This window comes from Mus caroli, unplaced genomic scaffold, assembly GCF_978045245.1.
Source record: "Mus caroli unplaced genomic scaffold, Mus_caroli_1 scaffold_17, whole genome shotgun sequence".
Lineage (NCBI taxonomy): Eukaryota > Metazoa > Chordata > Mammalia > Rodentia > Muridae > Mus > Mus caroli.
The window spans coordinates 90,761,870-90,787,579 of NW_028227272.1; the positions used below are offsets into that span (position 1 = coordinate 90,761,870).

Genomic DNA, 25,710 nt, shown 5'->3' on the forward strand with positions numbered 1-25,710 from the left:
TTGCACTCATCTTAGTGTAAGTGATTTTGTTTGTTTTAACCTCCTGATGTCGTGATGGGACGCTTGTGAAATCTGAGGTGGCTGCTCTGCTGTGTCTAGCTAAGTCTTAGGACGAAAGCTGGGCCCAGTGGTGCATGCCTGTGGTGGAGGGAAGAGGATCAGAATTCAGGATCCTCTTTAGCTAAGTTAAGTAGCAACTTTGAGACCAGTCTAAACTACATGAGACCCTCTCTTAAAAACAAAACAAAACACAATCTTAAAGTATACCCACTGTTTTGATTGATTTTTAAAACTTTATTTAAACTGGGCATAGTGGCCACACCTTCACTCCTAGTCCTCCAGAGGCAGAGGCAGGTGGATCTCTGTGAGTTCGAGGCCAGCCTGGTCTACATAGCGAATTCTAGGACAGCTAAAACTACATAATAGAGAGTCCCTATCTCAAAAAAGTTTATAACGTGAAGCTTTGTATCAGCTCTGTCTCAAGCAATGGGTTGATACATACAGGGACAGATGTCACTTCCAGGCTGCCTCATGGGTGGTGATCTACCCTACATCCCAGCAGCAGCAGCATCCCCAGGGGAAAGGGGACTTGGCTGGGGCAGTGAGCCTCAGGCGCCCATTTGAACTTTCAGACCGCTGCCGTAAGCGATCCCATCAACCTGAGAAATGCCAAGAACGCCATTTTGGAAGAGCTGCCTCGAATAGTGAACACCATGGCCCTTATCTGGAATGTTCTCAGAAAGGAGGAGACTCAGAAGAGACCAGTGGATCTCCTGGGAGCCACCAAAGGATCATCCTCTGTTTACTTTAAAACCACCAAGGTGAGGCCTTCCTTGGGTCTGTTGGTTTGTGTGTGAGCTGCACCCGCGCAGCCTCCCGAGTGCTGGAATCTTAGCTGAGCCTCACCCTGTTGCTTTTCTCTCTGGCTGCATCGTTCCCCGGGTCTCTGTAAGCCAGGATTGGGGGCACATGCCTGCACTCCAGCGCTCAGAGAATAGCATTGCTGCAAGTTGGAAGCCAGATGGAGCTGCACAGTGAGCTCCAGGCCAGCCAGGGCCACATAGCCAGGCCTCGCCTCGGTAAACAAAGAAAGCGGTGCACATATGGAAACATATATGCAAATATTAATAAAAAGGCTTAATGGGACCCACAGTCCAAACCAGACGGAAAAATCTCCCCTTAAGATAAATATGATGGGGCTGGGCAGTGATGCCGCACACCTTTAATCCCAGCACTCGGGAGGCAGAGGCAGGCGGATCTCTGAGTTCGAGGCCAGCCTGGTCTACAAAGTGAGTTCCAGGACAGCCCGGGCTACACAGAGAAACCCTGTCTCAGAAAACCAAAAAAAAAAAAAAGGATAAATGTGATGGCCCACGCCTATAATTTTCATTTTCAGCATGTTAGAAGTGAAAGCAGGAAGATCAGGTGTAGCCATCCTGAGCTACATCTTGAGAGGTATCTGGAGATACACGAGACCCTTTCTCATAAAAACCAGCAAACCTGTGTGTTTATACAGAGCAGAGGAATGCAGTGGTTTCAGCTTTCTTGAAACACATTGTTGATAAAAGTCTGATGATTAGACTTAGCCCTTACATGAGTGTCTGTGGACTCTCCCCTTAAACATGGCTCATCCCTCAGCGGTGTCTCTGAAGCCTGGGCTATGGTGGGCACGTGAGAGCTTCTTTATCTTTATTAAGCAAATACCCCCGAAACATTGAGTCTGTTGGTTTTTTATCTCTGTCTCCGAAGTCTGCAGGCACAGGAGCTGGTCTGTAATAATCTGATACTGTTTATGGTGGCTCACAGTTATCGAGTGCAAGAGTTGGGTGGCCTTGGGTGCCAGGCGCGGCTTTGAGTTCACACTGACCAGTGATGGACAAGTACACCCAGAACATCCCATCAGGTCCAGACATGCTAGACAGAGTGCTGTCCTCATGGCCATTGCTGTCTTGAAATCAGCAGCTCTGATTGGTCCTACAAGACTCTGACTCCTGCCTTTGGGTGGGGGAGGGAACGTGTACAGAGACCGAGAGCATGTGGAGCTCCACCCTCCCGGAGGAGATTTTCCCCCTGTGGTCTGAGTTGCCCTTGTTCCTGTAGGTAACCCCAGTTAAGCTCCTGGCGGGGAGGGAGGGTGGGGTGCAGGGGTGTGACAGCTCAGTGGGTAAATCATCTGTACACACACACACACACACCTCACATCTCTCTCATAAATTATAAATAAAAATTGGAGTTACTGAATTCTTAAAAAAATGAATAAGCTGGGCGTGGTAGCACACATGGTTAGTCTCAGCACTCGGGAGGTAGAGGCAGATGGATCTCTATGAGATTAAGCTTAGCCTGGTCTACAGAGTGAGTTCCAGGCTACATAGTGAGACTGTCTTAAACCAACTCTGGGCCATCATTTCTTGGCTCTGTCATTAGTGAGTAGATACTCAGGTCTCTGCAGGAAGATTGAACCCAATAGGTGTGTGTAAAGGGACAGCCATGCAAGCTCACACTGCTTATGGAAAGAAAGCTGCTCTAAACAGGTCCCGAAAATCCTTTGCACTACTCATTCTGTCTGGGCCTCAGTTTTATTATTAAGCTCTCCTGCCTCGTGCGCAGATGAAGCGATTTCGATAAAGGACAATGTTTTTCGTCTACTGTGGAGCCTGAGTGTGAGGACACGGTGCTCATGGCCTCTGCCAGGCACCAGGCCCTGCTTGTGCTCTTTCGGGCCAGCCAGGCAAAGCCGCTGTCCTCATGGCAGTAGTGCACAGCTGCAGGATGCTGCCTGGGCGGTGCCATCAGTATTGGGCACAGTGGCAGGTCTGAGACCATGGTGGGAGGGCTGTAGCAGAGCAGAGTGTTTGGGGCAGAGAGAACGGCTGCTTGCAGGAATGTGGGAAACCCAAAGGCAGAGTACAGAGATGGCTAGGGCCAGGTTCCATCTTTATCCTGAATTGCTTAACTAATACAATTTGGTAAGTGCTGCATACTTTTAGAACTTAAAAATCAACGTTTCTAATGATTCTAAGCCCTCTCCCTGCTGCTGTAGGTACAGCGAGACTGTGGGATTTCTGTGGGACTGACGAGTAGGTAGTGAAGTTCAGTGGGAAAGCACTGGCCAGGCATGCTCCAGCATGCTCCAGACCCTGGACTCCAGCTCCTGTGCTGCAGAAGGACACACACAGACAGGCGCATACATCGGTACACATGCACACAGAGGCGTGCACACATACGCACACAGGTACACAGACAGGTTTACACAGTGGTACACATACAAGTATGCACACTCACACAGGTGCACACACAAGTATACATACTCACACACAGTTACACAGACAGGTATACATACATATGCAGGTGCACACACAGAGATATATACACACAGGCATACACAGGCAGGCACACATAGTGATATACACACACGAGTGCATACACAGAGCTATATATACACACACAGGTACACTCACAGAGGTATACTCACATAGGTGTACACACAAACACCGGTGGTCAGGTTTAATCACCTCTCAGTAATATTTACCATCTCAAGGCTCTGTCAAGCAACTCACCTAGCTGTGTCCCCATCCTGGCTGCTCACCGTGCCTTACCTCTGCCCTCTCACATCCAGCTCATGGGAGGAGACTCAGCCCCTCCTCTGCCCCAGTCCCCACAGTAGTGCTGTGAAGCACACTGCTGTAATTCTGAGTTGCTGAGTGTGCCTCAGGTACGGGCCTGATGCTACTCTGTGAAGACTTTTTTGTTTTTGTTTTTTGGGTTTGGTTTTTTTTTTGTTTTGTTTTGTTTTGTTTTAGTTAACTCTTGCTTTTCTTTTCACCAGACCATCAGACAAAAAATTTTAGACTTGCTAAACCCCTTGACAGGCCATCTTGGGGTCCAGCTGATAGCTGCGGTTGCTACCGTGTGGAACAGAAAGCAGGCACGGCGCCACAGCAAGACCAAGGTAGGATGAAGACGGAGAGGGCGGCACCTGCTGATCCCCACAGACTGTCCTCTAACCTCTGCACCCACACTCACAAGATAAAAAAATGGAAGAAGAAAGATAGAGGATAATTGTGAGGACAGGAAGCATCAACCTTGGGCCTCCACACCCATGCACACACTCACACCCATGCACACACTCACACCCATGCACACACTCACACCCATGCACACACTCACACCCATGCACACACTCACACCCATGCACACACTCACACCCATGCACACACTCACACCCATGCACACACTCACACCCATGCACACACTCACACCCATGCACACACTCACACCCATGCACACACTCACACCCATGCACACACTCACACCCATGCACACACTCACACCCATGCACACACTCACACCCATGCACACACTCACACCCATGTACACACTCACACCCATGCACACACTCACACCCATGCACACACTCACACCCATGCACACACTCACACCCATGCACACACTCACACCCATGCACACACTCACACCCATGCACACACTCACACCCATGCACACACTCACACCCATGCACACACTCACACCCATGCACACACTCACACCCATGCACACACTCACACCCATGCACACACTCACACCCATGCACACACTCACACCCATGCACACACTCACACCCATGCACACACTCACACCCATGCACACACTCACACCCATGCACACACTCACACCCATGCACACACTCACACCCATGCACACACTCACACCCATGCACACACTCACACCCATGCACACACTCACACCCATGCACACACTCACACCCATGCACACACTCACACCCATGCACACACTCACACAGACATGGAAGTACCTCCATGATCACACCACGATCACATCAGACTTCCTTCTCGGGGGACAGCCACCATGGAAGGCTGTGTGTGTGCTGTCTTGCTTTTACCTTCTCCTGTAAGCATTCAAGGAACTCTCCTTCTTCTGGGCAGATGGTCCCTGTGGCAAGCACGTCCCAGCACATCCTTGTCGACCTGGTCTGTGCTCTCAGCACCCTGCAGACAGACTCAGTGCTGCAGCTGGTGAAGGAGGTGGTGAAGAGGCCAGCGCAGATCAAAGGGGATGAGGTGAGGCGCCCTGGGGAGGGAAACATACCCTGGGAGATCCGTAGGCAGGCGCGTGGCGGGCCTCCTTCCTGGTGCTTTCCTGGTGGGAAAGAGAGAATTCTTTGGGTTGTAAGGAAGCCCTGTCGCTGTGTGTTCAGACTTCGGACACTGCTGTTTCTTAGTGGGAGCTACCTGAGGTCAGCTTGCCTGTCCCTGATGGCTCACATCCTGCCTGATGCTCAACTCTTAGGCCCTTCTAGAAAAAGGAAATGGCACCTGCCTTCAGGAGCACCACAGCTGGAGAGGTGCAGAACGTAAACAGAGCCAGGCTCTGGCAGGGGCGCAGACCTGTGGAAGTTAGCAGCCTCCAGGGCAGGGGCAGGTGCTGGGTCCAGTTCTGATTTAGTTTTGATGACCAGCGAGGAAAGTGAGAGGTCACAGAGGAGGGGGCTGCGAGGTGAGCTCAGGGGATCAGGCCAGCTGAGCTTGCTCTCTGTGTTAATGGAAGTTAGCCTGACCTCCCCACAAAGAAATAGAGATCAGCTTCCCTGTGGTCTGACTTCAAAGGGGGTGGCCATATGTCCCCAAGGCACACACTAGGGAACACTACCAGTCCTCAGCTCTTGTGAGAAAGTCAGGTACAGAGCTGGGTTGGAGACCACCAGGAATGAGCATCCATTCTGTTGGTGACCTGAGCTTTCTCTGCATGCGCTTGCTGGAGCTTCAGAAGCCATCCTAGTGACACAGCCTGACCATGGGTGACTCAGAAGCCATCCTAGTGACACAGCCTGACCATGGGTGACTCAGAAGCCATCCTAGTGACACAGCCTGACCATGGGTGACTCAGAAGCCATCCTAGTGACACAGCCTGACCATGGGTGACTCAGAAGCCATCCTAGTGACACAGCCTGACCATGGGTGACTCAGAAGCCATCCTAGTGACACAGCCTGACCATGGGTGACTCAGAAACCATCCTAGTGACACAGCCTGACCATGGGTGACTCAGAAGCCATCCTAGTGACACAGCCTGACCATGGGTTGAAAGACCCCCGGAGGGCAGACCCTCACTCAAGCCTCGGGACAGCCGCGTACCCAAGAAGACACTGAGACCGAACTTAAGATGTAGAGAGTAAGATTTAATAAAGCAACAACAAGAAAGCACATAAAAAGCACATAAACCAGAGCTCTGGGGTCGAAACTCATACACCAGGCACGGTGTAGAGGAGAATCGACGCCCGGCCCAAATTTTTCACAGGCTTATATAGGAAAAATACCAAGGGGGGAGCAGGGCAGGGAAAAGTACAAGTTTTGCGTCACTAAGGGGTTTTTGCCAAGGGTCTTTCTAAGAGGCTTTCCATAACCAAGGGGTCGTGTCCTATATTTGGCAATGTACCCAATCTATTGGAACATTCTGAAGTTTGTTCAAACCCTTATCTCAAAAATGTTCCTGGCACAGTCCTCAGTTGGGAGGGGTTGGACTAGGTTTGTTCCAGGAGACCCTTATCTAAAAAATGTTCTTGGAACAGTTTTCATTTGGGAGGGGGTAGGACTCTGGGGTGAAGAGTTCAGGAATGTTCCGGGAACAGTCTCCAGATGGGAGGGGTAGGACTCTGAGTTGACGAGTTCAGGTAATTTTCCTCCTTCAGGTGACTCAGAAGTCATCCTAGTGACACAGCCTGACCATGGGTGACTCAGAAGCCATCCTAGTGACACAGCCTGACCATGGGTGACTCAGAAGCCATCCTAGTGACACAGCCTGACCATGGGTGACTCAGAAGCCATCCTAGTGACACAGCCTGACCATGGGTGACTCAGAAGCCATCCTAGTGACACAGCCTGACCATGGGTGACTCAGAAGCCATCCTAGTGAAACAGCCTGACCATGGGTGACTCAGAAACCATCCTAGTGACACAGCCTGACCATGGGTGACTCAGAAACCATCCTAGTGACACAGCCTGACCATTGGTGACTCAGCTTTCCTGTGTGTGAGAGAGGGGGGCTACAAGAGACTGCTGTGCTGACGGCCTAGCTCTTACAGCACGAAGTCAGAAGTTGGCCACAGCGTGTTAAAAACAGTCAGAAGCCAGGTGTGGTAGCGCACACCTTTAATCCCAACACTCAGGAGGCAGAGGCAGGCAGGTTTCTGAGTTCGAGGCCAGCCTGGTCTACAAAGTGAGTTCCAGGACAGCCAGGACTGCATAGAGAAACCCTGTCTGGAAAACCAAAAAAAAAAAAAAAAAAACCAGTCAGAAGGCACAACTTATCCAGACCATCAGGGAAGGAAGAGATGGATTGCATGGGCTGAAGCCGACAGCTTTAAAGTATGGCTGTCAATCTGCTCTGCTTGGAAGGAAACAAAGTAGTTTGTCTGGGCCAAATTTGAGTGACCATGGTCTGAGAAGACAAAGTGAAGTTATCCTGAGGGACATGTCCCACTGTGAAAAGGTTCCATGGTTGTATAGGACACCACACACAATAGGGTTCTTCTGCAGCAAGCTTTATGCGTCTTGAGAGGGAGAGCATAAGCTTCACAACCGGAGACCCCAGGCAGTCCGAGCCCCTCCCTTTTATAAGAAATTCTCCCCGCCTCGGACGTAGCAAGCCATGATTGGCTCAACACTGATCACCCCATCCCTGAGGCGGAGCTGCCCGGGGCGGGGTTTTCTAGCGCAGGCGCAAACTAGGTGTTTACTAGTTGGTGCTGAGGAAATGACTCAGCACCGGAAGATTAGCGGCGCCCCACATCTCCCCCTTTTTTGTCTAATAAAACCAACTGGACACCCAGTATGAGAGGACGGGAACATTGGCCGAATCCTCTTACTCAGAGATGTAAGAACTATGTCCGCAAGCAACGACTAGGCTTGAGTGGGACCCGAAGTTGCTCCGACCTGTCCCTCTGCCATTTTTTCGAGGAGGGGAAGACTAGGGCAGGAAACCCCCACTAGACGGCATATTCCCCAGGTGGGACGGGGGGACCACCTGTGCGATGCATTGCTCTACAATCCTCTAGGGCTGCTGAAGCTCACCCGCTAAAGCGTGGGCAGCCAGCGACCAGTGGTGCAAATCAATTTTGTTTAAGCGCCGCCAACCATACCTGTGCAGATTGCCCCTGCTCCAGGGCAGCAAGCGCCTGGGATATCATAATTTTGTCTCTATTATTTTTCTTATATAATTTGCAAATTAACCATAAGCTAAGTGCTAGTCCAAAGCAGAGGAGGATTCCGAATAAGCCCACCCCCACCCATTCTTTAAAATAAGAGAAGGCCGATGAAATCCAGGACGCGAAGCCTTCAGTCAGGGAAAAATCAAGTCGCGTGGAGTTGATCTCTACTATAGCCATCCGAAGCTCTTGGAGAGTCTGATCAAATTCCATCGACCAATTATTTCTCAGCTGTAAGGACAAATTCTTAGAAAGGTTTGCAGCACGGGTAAAATTTTTAAATTGTATGGAGGTAATACAGAGGCCTGGCAGTTTCATTTCACATCCCAATTGGGCAATTTGCCAAAGAATGTCTATTTGTTCTTGAACCAAGTCTATACGTTGGTTCACCAATAACAGACCCCCCTGTAATTGGGAGTATGCGAAATGCCCCTTATCCATGGCTACAGTGATTGAGGCCGAGAGTTGGTTGATGGTATCGGCCGTTTGTATTGTCCCGCTCAAAGCTAACGCAGAGGCGGTAACCGAGGCAGTGATCCCCACTGCCGCTAAGGTACCAACTATAACTGCCGATACTCCAAAATCTCTTTTTTCTCTAAACAAGGCCAAAGAGCTGGGCGCCACCACCGGGACCGGAATAAATCGGGGCAAGCGCATTATCAAAGCTAAAGGAAATTTAGTAGCATTCCAGCACATCACATAATAACAGGCATTCTCACTACAATTTAACTGACTAAAATCATGTGAGCTGGTGGAATTACTAACTACCCATAAAAAAGGGGGCCAAACGCATACAGGCACCGGCCCAAAATCCTTAGTCTGTTGGAAGGCCCAGGGGGACTCATCGCCAAATGACTGTGAGCACAATACCCCCTTTCTAATACGTGCTCCTTGCACAAAGCCTATGGGGGTTAAATCTGTGCAACTGCCATTAAGGCCGCACAGCAACCACAAATCAAAAGGGTTGCCGGTGGCCCTGGGGTTATCCAGACCATTGAGTTTTGCAATATGGAATGATCCATTGGCCAGAGGGGGAGAAAAGGTAAAGTGATTCCCAATAGTCCCTGTTCTGCGAGATTGGCAACCGGACCATGGTAAGATTGACAATGTCTCTTCCTTAGTAGAGCAAAAGGGTGCCAATTTGGGTTGTTTAACAAGTTGGATAATGCTTTTAGGCCAAACTGCTATAATTGAAGTTGCATTTGCACACCAGTGGGTTCCATTAGCGGCCCATACATTGGAAATGAGTGTAGAGACCTGTGACAATAACCCAATACAGTAATTTGATGGGTTGCCGCTGATGAAACACAAGCTCCCTTTAAATATAAAGGTTCTATTATCTATTACCCGTTCAGCTTGTGGGTCCCATGGTAAATATGGTAAACCTAAGGTATCTTCGGTCACAAACAAGCGGGGGAATACTTGCGCATCATGTGTCACTGGCATTGGCAGCGGGAACGTCGACATTATTCCCCATCGGATCTCCTCCCGTTTGGATGTCACTTGCAGGGGCAGGGTGATTCCCAATATCAGCAGGGCAATCTTCATCATCTTGGGGTATTGATCGTGTTAGTCTTTCTGGGACCCAGAATGGATTTTGTTCGTTCTGCGGGAAAACACAAACAGCTCCCCTGGATCTTATTAGAATAGGATCCGGGCCTCTCCATTTGTTGGTTAAGACATCTTTCCATTTTATTAATTCTTTGGGCCTAGTTGGTTCAGAACAATGTCGTTCTGCCGCAGTATGGCCGTGTGCGTCAAGATTTAAAAAATTGAGGGTGAATAGTGCCAATGACACAGACACTTTTGGCGTACGGGGTATAGCTTCATCAGCGCCCCCTTTTTGTTTAACAACATAAGATTTAAGGGTCCGATGTGCTCTCTCAACAATGCCTTGACCTTGTGGGTTATATGGGATACCAGTTAGATGCGTTACTCCCATTTGGCGACAAAAGCTTTGAAATTTTTGTGAAGTATAAGCTGGTCCGTTATCAGTTTTAATAAATTTAGGTTGTCCCCAAGCGCTCCAAGCCTCGAGGCAGTGTTGGATCGCATGTGTTGCCTTTTCTCCCACATGGGGAGATGCAAAAATAATGCCAGAGCAGGTATCAACGGACACATGAAGATATTGTAATTTGCCAAAGGAGGGGACATGTGTGACATCCATTTGCCATATTTGTAAAGGCTGAATGCCGCGGGGGTTGATCCCCACATGAGGGAGGGGCAGAAATTCACAGCAATTTTGACAGCTAGTGACGATGTCACGAGCTTCTTTCCTAGTCAAGGAGAAGCGACGGCGCAACGTTTCTGCCGTTACATGAAAGCGATTGTGGAATCCTTTTGCAGCTTCCACAGAGGATGACAGGGCTGTGGCTATTAATTTGGTGGCTTTGTCTGCCAAGTCATTACCCAGGGACATGGGGCCAGGTAGGCCTGAATGAGCCCTGATATGAGTGATGAAAACTGGGAATTTTCTTTGAAGCAACACTGATTGTATTTCTTGAAAAATTTGTGCTAAAGTGCTAGAGGGTTTGATTACTCCAGCCACCTCCAGCAAGTTTACTGCATTTACTACATAACTAGAGTCTGACACAATATTGAGGGGTTCAGAGAAGGTTTTTAATACCTCCAGAACCACTAGACACTCTATTACTTGAGGTGATGCTTCTTTATATTGTTTTGAACATATTTTGCCATTGACCACAAAGGCCCCTACACCATTCTTGGAGCCATCGGTATACACCATGAGCCCTTCCTTAATTGGGTTTCTTACCGTTACATGCGGGAACACAATTGACTGGCTCTGGGCAAAGTGTAGGATCGGGTGTTTGGGATAGTGATTGTCTATGCTTCCAGGGAAAGTTGTAACTAGTATAGCCCAGTCATTAGATGTGGCGGCCAAGGTCTGAACTTGCACAGAGGTATAAGGCACCACCAAGAGGTGGGGGCTACGCCCGAAATGGGTGATGGCCGCTTTATAGCCTCTGAGTGCAAGCTGAGCTATGGCTTCAGGATACCAATGTATTATTTTTGCTGGGGATACATTTGGGTGAACCCATAGCAGGGGCCCATTCTGCCAAAGAACGGCAGTTGGCAAATGGGCAGTTTGTAAGACACACAGACTAAAGGGTTGTGATTCTTCGATACGGAGCAACTGCGCTTGTGTCAGGGCTATTTCCACCTTTTGTAGGGCCAGATCAGCAGCTGGAGTCAATGTTCGGGGGGACGTGATGTGCGAATCTCCTTCTAAGATATTGAACAAAGATCTTAATTCCGAAGTGGGGATTTTTAAAAAGGGTCTAAGCCAGTTAATGTCCCCCAACAATTTCTGAAAATCATTTAGGGTATGGAGGTGGTCCCTTCTTATCTCTAATTTTTGAGGTATGATGTTATTTGGTGTCACCATGGTACCCAGGAACTGTCCAGTATTTGAAATTTGGACCTTTTCTACAGCTATTTGAAGTCCCCATTGACTCAAAGTTTTAAGTAAAAGGGGGTAGGCCCTTTGAAGCAGGCCAAGGTCCTTGTGGCACAGAAGGATGTCGTCCATATAATGGAGCATGACTAACGAGGGAAATTGATCCCTTACTGGAGAAAGGGCCTCCTGCACATAAAGTTGGCACATAGTAGGGCTGTTGGACATTCCTTGTGGTAGAACCTTCCATTGGTACCTTTTATCGGGTTCCATGTGATTAACAGAGGGTATGGTGAAGGCAAATCTGGGCCTATCTATTGGACATAGAGGTATAGAAAAGAAACAGTCTTTAATATCTATTATAATCAAATTCCAACCCCTGGGCAGGGCGGAGAGCACAGGAAGGCCTCTTTGCACAGGGCCGAACAAATGCATTTGTTCATTAATGGCTCTAAGGTCATGGAGCAACCTCCATTTCCCTGATCTTTTCTTAATAACAAATATGGGAGTATTCCAGGGGGAGGTAGAAGGTTCTATATGATCCAATTTTAGTTGTTCATTTACTAATTGTATTGCGGCCTCCATTTTTTCAGAGGATAGGGGCCATTGAGGGACCCACACCGGGTCCTCTGTTTTCCACGGTATAGGCCGAACCGTCCCCATGGCCCCTAGGAAAAACCCAGTCCTTGTCGGGCTATATTTCCTACTGGTGAAATAGGCTCAATTCCTCCTTGCTCTGACCGTCCTAATCCTTTGCCTGTCCTGTAGCCCATCTTTAGCATCATGTTTTTTGCCTTGTTCAAACCTTCCCCCAACACGATTTTTTCATTGGACAGGGTTAGGCCCAAATGTTGCATAATGTCTCTCCCCCAAAGGTTTACTGGGAGCGGGAGCACATAAGGTTCGAATTTACCCTTTTGTCCCTCAGGAGCCTTCCAAGTCAAACTCATTGAGCTTATGGCAGGGCATGAATGATATCCCAGGCCTTGTAGAGAGTGGGACGATTTTGTAGTGGGCCAAGCTTTTGGCCACCAGTGCGTGGATATAATACTTTTGTCTGCCCCAGTATCAAGAATACCTTCAAACCTTTTTCCATTTACTTCGAGGCAGAGTTTGGGCCTTTCATTCAGGGATACAACAAGGTAGGCTGAATCAGTTCCTGATGACCCCATCGTTTTGGGACTGGGGCCTGGGGAGCCCTCCCAGAGGGTGTCGGGGAGGAGCAGCAATTGAGCTATCCTATCTCCTGCACTGATGGAAAACACGCCCCTGGGGCTGGAACATAAGACCTGTATTTCGGGGGAATGTAGGTGGTCAACAACCCCAGGATGGACCACTAGGCCCCGTAAGGTGAGTGATCCTCGTCCGAGGATAAGGCCCATGGTCCCAGGGGGCAAAGGTGACATTGGCTCTATAGGTACTGGTTGGGTACTCATTTGGGGCATTAGTAGGAGGTCGGAGGCGGCGCGCAGGTCCACCCTTGTGGGTCTTCCTGGGTCGCTTCTTCCGCCATCCCGGAGGTTCTGACAAACCGGTTCCCATATCTTTGAGGGCCCTGGGACCGTGGGCCCAATGACCCATTTTTTGACACATTGGGAGCAGGAACATTTAATGGAGGCAAAAGCCTTCCCTGTATATCTCGCACTGAGCGACATTGATCTGCTCTATGGTACCCTTTACCACACCTCGTGCAGAGGGTCAAGACCCCCCCTTTCTTGTCTGGGGCTTTGCAATCTCTTTTGAAATGTCCAGGCTTACCACAATTAAAACAGGTCCGTTCACCGGTCTTCTTTTGTGGAGGATGCTTTTGTGCTAACATGATGGCGGCCGCGAGGCCAGTATTGCTAAGTGGACCTCCAATCTCTCTACACACTCTTAGCCATTCTTGCAACCCTTTTGATTTTCTAGGAGCAATGGCATTCCTGCATTCCTGGGTGGCTTGTTCAAAAATCAGTTGCTCAATAAAGGGTCCTATTCCCTCTGGGTCCCCAAAGATTTTTCCTGCCGCCTCCATCATGCGTGCGACGAAGTCGGCAAAGGGCTCCTGGGGCCCTTGAACAATTTTTGTAAGCTGATTGGTGGTTTCTCCCTTGCGATTAAGTGACTTCCAGGCCCGTATGGCTGTGCTGGAAATCTGGGCGTACGCCCCCCAATGGTAATTAATTTGATCTGCGGCCCACGGGCCTTGGCCTGTTAAAAGGTCAAATGTCCAATCCCGCTGCTCTTGCGTAAGGGCTATTGCGTTGGCCCTGGCCTGGGACTGGGCTGCCTCATGCCACAAGGCTTTCCATTCTATGTATTGTCCCATAGTAGGCAAGGCGGCCTTAACCACCATTTGCCAATCACTAGGTGTCATGGCAGTTTGTGCCATTCTTTCAAGAATCATAACAGTAAAATTAGCATTGGGACCATATTTTCTTACTGATTCTGCAAGATCTTTTATCTGACTATAGTCTACAGGAGCGTAGATTCTCCCCCCTTCTTGTTCATAAACAGGAAACGCTAATTGTAGCTTGCGGAGGATCTTTTGGGGAAAAAAGGAAGTTGTGGATGACCGGGCCTCATAAGGTGGGGGAGCGGAGGGAATGGCGGCAGCCAACAATCTCCTATCCTTAGAGGAGACACCGGACGCGGGCTTACTTGACTTAGGTCGCCCGCCTTCATCTGGGTGATACCTTTCTCCTTTATATCTAACTGCTTCTTCTTCTAACTCGCCCTCTTCCTCCGAGGTCAGTTTACTATCCTCGGTTTCGGAAGAATCCGAGGTATCTCTTAGGTGGAGGGCAGCCAGTTCTCGGGTCGGATATAACCCGGGCCTGCTGCTCCCCTTCTCTCCCTTTCTGTTTCTCCCGGGAGGTCCTTTTTCACTTCCCTTTTTTGCCTTTTTTACAGTTTTTGTGCGCACACCCATCCTCTCACTACGCTCGGATTCTGACATACCTTCCTGCATAGCTTCTAAAACCTTTTGCCCTTTCTTTCGCTCCTCCTCACAGGCCTCATCTTCAAGACAACTCTTAACTAGTTTCCATATGGCCTTAACTCCCAACCTGAGGTCTGAACAGGTTTCTAGATCGTTGCCTAGCTTATTCCATGACAGCAGTGTCAGAGATCCTGACACCGCATACCAGGGAGCTACTCGATCAACTTCCTCGACAAAGCGGCGAAGAACTCTGTCCCCAAGCTTCAGGTCCCTTCTTTTGAGAAGTTCTTTTAATGAAGTTTGTACTGATTGAGAAGCCCCCATGATACTCTAAAGGAGACTGCAATTAAGAACTTCAATTTAACACAACCTTCTATGTTCACAAAAGAAGAGGGCTAGGAACCATACAACCAAGGCCACGAGGACGATAATTAAAGCCTCGGGCAATCCCTCCCACGGCCCAGTTAGTTGAAGGGAGTGTGAAAGGGTCAGGTAAAATTCAGGCATACCTTTCCGAGACGTAGTTCCTGCAGTTCTGGACCCTCCCCGTCACCGAGGGATCTCCGACGGTGCTCGCGATGTTCTTCTGTTCTTCGTTTTCCCGGGATTTCGGCACCAGATGTGAGTGTTCTCTGAATCGCCCGCGAATGAGGACACCACACACAATAGGGTTCTTCTGCAGCAAGCTTTATGCGTCTTGAGAGGGAGAGCATAAGCTTCACAACCGGAGACCCCAGGCAGTCCGAGCCCCTCCCTTTTATAAGAAATTCTCCCCGCCTCGGACGTAGCAAGCCATGATTGGCTCAACACTGATCACCCCATCCCTGAGGCGGAGCTGCCCGGGGCGGGGTTTTCTAGCGCAGGCGCAAACTAGGTGTTTACTAGTTGGTGCTGAGGAAATGACTCAGCACCGGAAGATTAGCGGCGCCCCACACAGGACAGAGGGAAGTCATGAAGCCATGTATATACAGATTCAAAGGTGCCACCAACAGCTAGGAGCTAGGGCTTGTCTGCTCCCGTTCAGATGTCGTCTGTATGGAATTGCCAGCTGTGGGGCTGGAGACTTGAGTTCCAAGGCTGGTGGGTCAGATCCAGCGGCTGACTTACTTACCTGCCTGTTATAGGAGCTAAAGCGAGCTCCAGGTGACGGGCTCCTCCTCAGCCACTGTCCCTCCCTCCGAGGTGAGTCTTTAGTTCTCAGGGGCAGGAGCATGGAGTGGCAGGATTGAACTAGGGAACTCATGACAGGTCTGGCAAGATTCCACCTCACCATCTAATGAGTCCTTTTCAAGACCACCTTTAGTCATGCATACATCTGGACTGCACACACGGATTGCACGCACATGGACTACACATATATGAACTCAGAGTCACAGTAAAGAGACTTGAGAGGTGGATTAGAGAATCAGCCTTGAGGCACAAGGTCCAAGGACACAGACAGCTCGCTTCCACATTTGTTGGAGCTCTCCCGTGGGTCTCCCAGGACATTGATTGTCAACCTTCACCTGTCGCTGTGCCTAGACCTTAAAGTAGGCGGGCCAGGAAGTGGGACTAGGAAATGGCCCTTCCTGGGGGCCCTTGTCAGGCTAGCTCTACTTCCATAGTTGCCAGGGCTGCGCCCTGGAGACAGCACATGCACAGAGCTGCCAGTGAGGCCTCTTTGGGTTGTGTTTTTCAAGTTACTAGAAAGTCTGTAGAAAGCTGTAACTTCTTCTTTAGAGGGTGTAAAGAGGGAACCAGATTCTATCCATCTGATTGAAGTTTGGTATTTCTCTGGTTATTTTAGTAAACTTCTATAAATAGCTTCCTAAGAGGAAAAGTTTATTTGGGTTTTTTTTTCTTCTCCTGTAACTCCAGCTGGTCAAGACATAAGGAACTCTGAGCTAGGCAGGGCACGCTCCTCCACTAAGGACTAGACCCTTGTTTTGCCAAGAAGCCATTCTGTGCGCTTATGAAGATCCATATTCTTCCTGGTCCGCAAGTTGGGACCTCACAGATATGGTTGTCCAGGTATATGCTAGTGTTGCTAGTGCGTGTTTACACAAGAGTCTTTGGCTCAAACTATGTCACTTAACCACAGTTCCTGTCAGAAGAGACAGACAACTCGAGGAAGGGAAGACATACATATCTGCTAATGGCTTCTGAGGCTCTGTCCATTGTGGTAAGGGAGGCATGGCAGGGGCACTCAGCCCATGGTAGCAGCAGGAGCATGTATGGAGACTGTTCGTGTCACAGCAGACCAGGAAGAGACGAGGGAGGCCTATCCAGGGGCCAGGATGTGACCTCCAAAGGTCTTTCCCCCAGTTTCTCACAGACGCCCAAACAGCACTTCACTTTTGGGAACCAGTGTGTGTAACATGGGCTCGTGGGGGGCCTTTCAGATTCAAACCTTAGCAGCTGCAGCCCTGTTGAGTTTTCTGTTGAGTTCTTTGACACTCTCCCTTCCTACCCACTTGCAGTGACTGGTGTTGCCTTCTTTACCTTCCTTCCCACCTGCAGTGACTCATGTTGCCTTCCTTTTCAGAAGTCTCCCCTGGTGGACATTCCTGTGTTGCAGTTCTGCTATGCTTTCATCCAAAGGTAATGACGTCTCCTGCATTGGCAGGGACTATGAGGAACTTAGCTAATGCCACAGCCTCCCCAAACAGCACCACCATCTGGAGGCCTTGTGCTCGACACCCATCAGGGTTGCTGGGTTCAGGTTGGGGCTCACAGTAAATAATTCTGACAACCCTCGAAGTCTCCTTGGTTCACACAGTTAACATCTCAGCTACTCCTCCTCTTCACAGTGTGCAGCCACAGACAGGTAAACTGAGGACTGCAGTCACTGGGCTGATGTTAAATTCAAACTAGTGTCAGCCTTCTCTCGGGAGCATCTTTTGCAGTCCTCTGGGCTAGTCATGCCACTCTTTGGGATAACCAGTGCTACTGTGACACCAGCTGACCTCTGTGGCTTTTAGTGGCTCTGAGCTGCCCAGCAGCTTCAGGGCAGATTTTTATTGTCCTTCTGCTGCAGAGGAGGGACCACCAAGGTGGATCAAGAGACAGGAAGGTAGGCACCAGGGTGTGGACCTGGGCCCCTCTGACTGCATCTGTGCTTTTAGCAAACTGTACTGCAGTGCCTGGCTGCACAGCCGAGATGTCAGCACCCTCCTCGCTGCCGTAGAGGCCTGACCCTCTGCCTGGGCTGCCCTGGGCAATGGTCAAATGCGTGTTTTACCTTCCTTCATGCTGCGTCTTTACCACCCATGATGCATGCTGTCCTCAGCGCTGGGCAAGCATGGCCAAGAATGAAAGCGGAGCAGCTGGCCGAGGCTTTCATTTTCCAGACAGTGAAACGCAGAGTGGCCATATGTCAGAAGCTGCTCCAGGTTCCCCACCTTCAGGTGCTTGCCCCAGTACTGACACTGAGCTTGCAGAGACTGTAATAAACTAAACCAGGCAGCCATGAGGCCAGGCAGCTGTGCTGTTCTCCCAGCTGCTTCCCTGCATCTGAAATGTGCTCAGCCTCCCTTCTTTTGTTTTCAAACAGACTCTCCATACCAGACCTGCAGGAGGCCTTCCCTTCACTCCTGGGTGTCCTGAAGGAAGCTGTGCAGCTGAACCTGGCTCCCCCTGGGTACTTTCTGCTTCTCAGGTATAGATTCTTCACATCCACACAGATACAGTGTTTTCTATAGGAGGAATACATTTTATCTTTATTTCTGTAACATTTTGACCAGAAGCTGATTGTCTCTCAACAGCATGTTGAATGACTTTGTGACAAGAACACCCAACCTGGAAAGCAAGAAGGACCAAAAAGACCTGCAGGTGTGTATATGAGACTGTTGCGAAAGTTCCAGTAGTCTGTCATCCTGTAGTCTGTAAGAATGCCACTGTTGCTAATAACCCTTACCCAGAACTGCATCTTAGCTTTGCCTGTGTTCTGAGCCTCTTCCACCCAGGAAGGAAGATCAAGCAGTCTTGGGCAGGGTCTATTGTGAGCTGGGCATTGATATCTCTAAAGCACGAATCTTTCTCCTCCCAGGAAGCTTTCCTTAAAACTTTCTCTTTGCCCCAGTATAAAAGCAAAGCATGTTCATAAGAAAATTCAAAAATTCAAACAGTAAAACTTACCCAGATGTAGTGGCCCATGCATATAATCCCAGCATTGAGGACCAGAATACTAAAACCAGGGTGCTGAGGCAGGGGGATTGCTATGAGTTCCAGGCCACATAGTGAATTCTATGGCTACTTAGTAAGGATCCATCTCAAAAACAAACAAACAAACAAAACAAAGTCATGATATACTCAGAGCATCACTGGTCTGCAGTTACTAATATTAAGTCTGTGGCTGTTCTTTTTAACCAAAGACTTCAATTAAAAATAGATGTACAGTATTCCTTGACTACAGAGATGACCACTCAGCCATTTATAGTCATCTGAACATCTACTCCAGTGGCTGGTGCTATACTTGGATATCCAGGGCTTAAGTGTAGCCCAGAGCATTTAGATCAAGGCTTTTTGGGTTTTCTGTTTTGTTTTTTGGGTTTTTTTAAAGATTTTATTTATTTTATATATATGATGAGTACACTGTAGCTGCCTTCAGACACACCAGAAGAGGGCATCAGACCCCATTACAGACGGTTGTGAGCCACCATGTGGTTGCTGGGAATTGACTCAGGACCTCTGGAAGAGCAGTCAGTGCTCTTAACTGCTGAGCCATCTCTCCAGCCTGACCAAGGAGCTTTTAAAGGCAAAAGTTACATCCTGTTGTCTCCCTCTGCAGCTGCAGGGGAGGTTTGCAGAAGCAAGCAGTTAAAGAGCAGCTAAGGTAAGTTAGCTGGGGACATCTTGGCCTCTGGTCCTGGAGTAGAGTTGGGCAGTTTTCCACAGGATTCTCCATCAAGGAGATCAAATTCTAGTTAAACCTGATATGGCCTGAGCAACAATACAAGATAGAGGAACCCCTGCTTTGTCCTGCCCTGTCACACTCACATGTAAGATGGAGGAACCCCTGCCCTGTCCTACCCTCATCCTCTCCATCTCCCACCTCCCTTAGGATTGTGTCTAACTCTCTTACAACCTAATTCTGGCTTCATGACACATATACACACACATGCACATTCATGCCTACATATACACACATAGTTGCATACATACAGATAGAAAGTTCACATTATTTGTCTTATTTTGCTAACATGATGATTTCCAGTTGCCTCAATCTTCCTGCAAAAGAAGATTCATTTATTTTTCCTTATAGCTACAATTTTTACCGCATTTTCCCACCTGTCTGTTGATGGACATCTGATCTGGTTCTCTTTCCCCCTGGCCCCTGTTTTCTGAGAAATGGTCTTGCTGTGTAGCTCAGGTTAGCTTTAGACTCAGAGTCTTCCTGCCTCAGTCTCCTCGGGGCTTGGGTCATAGGCCTAGGCCGCCAGCCCAGGCTGGTCTCACTGTTTCTGTGCAGCTGGGGACCAGCCAGGACTCCTGAGCTGTATACCAAGTCACTTCAAAATTCTTACTCTTGCTGAGTTTCCCAGAATAGCTTTCTGATCTTCCTGCTTTCGCCTCTTAGTTGAGGCTTGAGAGATGTCTCAGTGATTACGAGCACCAGCTGCTCTTGCAGAGGACAAGGGGTCGGTTCCCAGCACCCACATGGTGACCCACAACCATCTGTAACTCCAACTCCAGAGGATCTGGCGCCCTCCAGTGGACTCCAGTGGTACTGCATACATTTGGTGCACAGGCATACTTGCAGACAAAGCACCCTAAAATAAAAATAAATAAATCTTAAAGCTCCTATTGGGCTTAAGCAGGCAACATTTTGTTATAGTGTTCCAGCAGGCCCGCCGTGGGAGCAGCTTTTCCAGATGAAGGAAGACTAAGGAACCAAACAATGACCTAACGGGTTCTGAGTTGTTCTGTGTGAGGGGACAGAGGGCAAAGCACATTAACACAAACTCCCAGAACCTGTTGTTGAGCGTCAGGCTACTCCTCAACGGAGTTTAAGCAGAGACCGGTTAGCACAGCCATTCAAACACTCCTTGCCTGGAGGTTGCAGGCTTGTTTGGGTTTTTTATTTATTTATTGGTTGCAGGCTTGTTTGGGTTATTTATTTATTTATTTATTTATTTATTATATGTAAGTACACTATAGCTGTCTTCAGACACTCCAGAAGAGGGAGTCAGATCTCGTTACAGATGGTTGTGAGCCACCATGTGGTTGCTGGGATTTGAACTCTGGACCTCTGGAAGAGCAGTTGGGTGCTCTCACCCACTGAGCCATCTCACCAGCCCCCCTGTTGCAGGTTTTCTTCTTGCTTTCCAGGAAGGCAGGGTAGCAGCCTGCAAGTTGGGATGGAGCTGCCGTGGAGCCCTCCACCAGTAGTGCTTGGCTGTGACACCTACCACTGTCTGGGATTCAAAGAAGACAGTTTGGGGAGCTGGAGAGATGGCTCAGAGGTGGCCCTGGAGTTTCCCTGGAGTCCGCCTAAAGTGGCAGCATCATAGAACAAAGTTACACTCCTGTGGAATATAGACAGGGCATAGTTAAAATTTAAATTACTCTAAAACAAGCAGCCAGTGCAAAACACAGCTCCTGCTTCAAAGGGAATTAGAGTTTATTCTGAGCCAAATATGAGTGGCCATGGCCCGAGGCACAGGTTTGGGTTGCTGTGACCGATGTCCATAGAGCAAGGCACACTCAGAAGTCAGTGGGAGCCCGGGAAGCAGGTGAGGCAAGCCAAGCTCTCCTAAGGTGAGAGCCTGTCACATGGTGTCTTTAGCGGCTCTGGGTTTGGCCTGATTGTTGAAAGGATGTTAAGTCAGCTGGAGGTGTGGAGATGGATTCTGATACTGAACTAAAGGCAGTTCATAGAGCCCTCAGCTCTGCGTCTGCAGCATTCCTAGTCTCTACAGCCCTCAGTGGCTAACAAAGGGTGCTACCTTTTTTCGGGGATCATCAGTTCACAAAGCTCCATTCCCTCAGAATACATTTAAGAGTATTGGGTCAGCGGCCAAGAACACTTGCTCTTCTTGTGGGGAACCCAAATTGTTATAAAATACAATGGGATGAGAGAGACAGAGAGAGAGAGGGAGAGAGAAAGTGTGTTTTATTAAGAGAAGGCCAGTTTTTATGTTTTTAAATATTTTTCTTTGATATTTCATAGGCTCTTTTGATAGAACTCAGTTCCCAATACCCTCTCTTCCCCCTCCTGTTCCTACTGACCTGGCTCCTCCCCACAGGTACTAACAAGTCACTGAGCTCAAAGGGGGCTGTGTGCCTGACCATGAGTGGGGCATGGGTGTGGATAGCCTGGCTGTGGTTACCCCACTGGGGAGACTGTCTGCCTCTGCCGTGACCATCAGAGAAAGCTTTGTTCTAAGCATAAAGTTCTAGATTCTGGTTTCTTATATGTGCATAAATTTTGTTCTTAGAATACAGATAGTCCCCTCCTTTTTTTTATAGCTAGCTATAAATTAGATATAAATCCTTTCTCTTAACACATGAGTTTACAGACCTCCCAGTACGGCTTACAGCTTTTATAACTGCTCAGGTTGTCAGTGATGGCACACCTGTGTGTTCTTCATGCCTTTTAAGTGAATGTATATGTCCTACTTTAGGCTGGGCACAAGGAAGAAGACCAAACAAAATTATATTTCTTGAGTTTAAATATATTGGAAAGTATAAACAGCACTTAATTACAAGCCTCTAGAATCCAGTTTATGTCTATATTTAACATATAGTCTTTCGAGTGACACTTTTTCTGAGGAGGTGTGAACACACATCGATTCCCCCCAGATAGGAACTGATGACAGCTAGCAAACACTCCCGAGACTGAGCCACGGGCCTCAGTTACTGAGATGAGTCTCCTAGCACAGGGCAGGGCTTGGGCTTTGGAGGTGGTCCTCCTTTGCTCCTAGCATGATAAACCACAGAAAGCCAAAACTAGAAAAGACGGCTCTATAATAGCAGATGGAAATGTTAGGAGATTGCTCATAGCACTATGGAGTAACTGGTTTTTTACTTGGTTGGTTTTTTGCGCTGCAGTGTGGTGGAAGGGGTTGAATCCAGGGCCTCCTGCATGGGAGGGGAAAGCAGTTCTGGCTTCAGTGACTGTTAGCAAATAACCTGGGTGTTCTCCAGCTTCCTTCAGGATGACTGCTTACTTAGAGTGGTGTTCCTAGAGTTTCAGGCAGAAGCCATGTGCTCCTGCATGTGTGCTTGCCTGTGTGTGTGTGTGTGTGTGTGTGTGTGTGTGTGTGTGTGTGTGTGCGCGCGCAGGTGTGCTTGAACATAGGGTCCTGGCTGGTGGCTCTGCTGGGGAAAGATATGGAACCATTAAGAGTGGGAGTCTCTGGAGGGAGTAGGTCACTGATGGAGCCTTAAGGCTTTATAGCCAGCCCCCACTTCCTGTTTGCTCTCTGCTTCCTGGGGTAAATGCAGTATATCCAACTGGCCCCCACTGAGAAAGAATTATCACTTCAGAATTACCAACACCCCCCACTCCCACCCCCAGCCCCACCCCCTTGCACCCCCTGCCTTACATTGTTTTCAGATATTTGGTCATAGCAACAGAAAGGAAAACTACTAGAAGGTCCAGCAAGCTAGGCTCAACTACTGGTCCACTGCTCCAGTGTCCCCAGGCCCCTCCCCAGAGCCCTAACAAACACTCTAGGTTTACACAGAGCAATCATTGAGGGGTAGGCAGGAGATGCTCATAGCAGGCCTAGCGAAGGTGTGGTCTGGGCTTCTTGTCATAAAGATGTTTATCCACTGGCACCTTGAGGAAAAATAGAGTCTCATGGTCAGCCAGAGAGAGCAAGATGGAGACATGCGGTGGCCAGTGTTCTCCTCACTGTCAGAGTGGGGTGACTAGTGCTCTCTATTCACATTGTCACCGTGCACAGCTTGTTACTTATAATTGTACCTTAGATACCGGGCACAAGCCCCAGGTTGTTTGTGTGGTTTTTGTCTTGGGGATGGGGCACTGTTGGGAGGTGCTGCTGCTATTGTTTTGGTTGTCTGTCTCCCGAGTAGTCCGGAGGAGTCTCATTCTCTGGGCAGTCTTCTCAGTTCAGCCTCCTGAATGCTGAAATCACAGGCGGAGGGAGCCACCGTGCCCAACCCAGGCGATTCTGTCTGTGCCTCTTTCTCTTCTTTTCTGTCTGTGGAGCCTTGGCTGCCCAGGCTTTGGACTGAGAGGTTTCAGTGTAAATGCCGCAGTGATCACCGGCTTTGTTGTTATTGTTTTGTTTTTCAAAGCAGGGTTTCTCTGTGTAGTCCTGGTATCCTGGAACTTGCTCTGTAGACCAGGCTGGCCTCAAACTCCGAGATCCCCCTGCCTCTGCCTCCTGGTGGTGCTGGGATTAAAGGTATGTACCACCACCTCCTGGTTCACGGCTCTCATCTTAAAGGGAATAAGAACGAGCTCATTCTGGAGCCATTTCAAGAGACCCCTGGCCTGGCCACACAGACTTAGGTAACCCCAAATTCTGTGTTCTAATGTGGAAGTAGTTTCACAGAGTTTTTAGTTTTACAGAACAGAGTCATAAATCAAGGCATTAGTAAGGCGGGCATGAAGACATGGAGGGAGCTATGTTCATAGGCCTAAGATGCTGTCTGGTGACATTCCTACCTCTTGGTTTAGTGGACGCTAGTGTTCTAAGTATTAGTTCAGATACAGAGTTGGACAAGGGGTGGCTGTTCCAGAAGCTAAAATTAGCCCTGTATATTGTGGGGGCTTTAGTGGGTCCCATTTTATTATTTAATAATAAAGATACTGAGACATCTGTGTAGTAGAAGCCTGTTAGCCTTTTTGCTGGACAGCTAGCCAACCAGATGCAAACGACTCTCCTGCCACAGAGGGCTCCCTCCCCTTCCCTCTCCTCCCCTCTCTCCCCCTCCCCCTTCCCCCCTCCTCCTCCCCCTCCTCCTCCTCCTCTTCCTCCTCCTCTTCCTCCTCCTCCTCCTCTTCCTCCTCCTCCTCCTCTTCTTCTCTCTCTCTCTCTCTCTCTCTCTCTCTCTCTCTCTCTCTCTCTCTCTCTCCCTCTCTGTCTCTCTCTGTCTCTGTCTCTCTGTCTCTCTCTTACCTCTCAGCTCTGCTCTGTTCTCCCTCCAGCTCTTTATTCATCCAAAGCCTCTCCCCTTCCTGATTAAAACAAAAACAAGGCTTGTCCCCATATTTACATACAGAAAGCAGGTCTAGTGGGCTATAGAAAGGACGCCAGCACCTGCTGGGACAGCAGTGAACAACTGAGACTACAGCAAAGCCCCTTCACAGCAGGGAAGTAATGACCCTCTAAACCTACAAAATCATCCCAAGCTCTCTACAGCACTGAAATGTCAACCAGCCAGTCAGTCTCTGCAAATACAGCAAGTCCTTCCAGCAGTTTTGTTCACCATCAGACGCGGCTTCTTTTCAGGAATTTTCACTCACGGGTTCTAGGAACTCTCGTTCTTAGGTCACTTTGGCTGGCACTAAGTAAGTACACACAGTTAGTATATGCTAATTTATACTACTGACATCCTTATCTGTGATACCTGATCTGTAGCATAACCTGCATTGCCTCTTGGGGCAATCTTGGTTTCATCTGTGGTGCTGAGAGTTCCTGTCGGCAGGAAAGGCAAGCGGTTGTCTCCAGCTGAGCCCGGTGCCTCCCCCTCTCCCTGCCTGTTTCTTTCTTGGTGGCAGTGGGGTCTCCTGTGCCTCTGAAGATGTCTGAGCTTTAGTAGAGCTGCTGTTCTGCTCATTCATATACTCCCTGACAGCCAGAGAGATGTTGGGTAAGACACAACGCTGGCAATAAATGACTGTTGAGGGAAGGAAGGACAACCCTGTCCACTGTCCCCTGTGGACAGCCACTCTTCCCTGGCAACAGTGGCCAAAGTGCTGGAAGCCCACTCAGGCTGCTTATGTGAACTAAAATCTTTATTTATTTATTTATTTATTTATTTATTTATTATTATACATAAGTTCACTGTAGCTGACTTCAGACACCCCAGAAGAGGGCGTCAGATCTCATTATGGATGGTTGTGAGCCACCATGTGGTTGCTGGGATTTGAACTCAGGACCTTCGGAAGAGCAGTCAGTGCCCTTACCTGTTGTGTCCGGCCAGCAGATCACAGCCTGGGTTCTAGCCTGGAAAGGCATTTTGGAAACCTGGAAGAGAAG

The 25,710-nt window shown here is 48.9% G+C and overlaps 1 protein-coding gene across 6 annotated transcripts in view; it reads left to right on the top strand.

Moving 5' to 3' along the window:
- Dop1b (DOP1 leucine zipper like protein B) overlaps positions 1–25,710 on the top strand; it is a 117,212-nt gene that overhangs the window by 68,495 nt on the left and 23,007 nt on the right. For all 6 annotated transcript variants that reach the window (XR_015045668.1, XM_085832051.1, XM_085832054.1 and 3 more), the window contains 6 exons: positions 633–821; positions 3,827–3,949; positions 4,944–5,078; positions 17,079–17,134; positions 18,087–18,191; positions 18,298–18,364. Coding sequence is in view for 5 of the 6 variants with exons in the window: in XM_085832051.1 (XP_085688177.1) it covers positions 633–821; positions 3,827–3,949; positions 4,944–5,078; positions 17,079–17,134; positions 18,087–18,191; positions 18,298–18,364 (675 nt within the window). In the remaining variant the exon portion in view is untranslated. The remainder of the gene's footprint in view (positions 1–632; positions 822–3,826; positions 3,950–4,943; positions 5,079–17,078; positions 17,135–18,086; positions 18,192–18,297; positions 18,365–25,710) is intronic.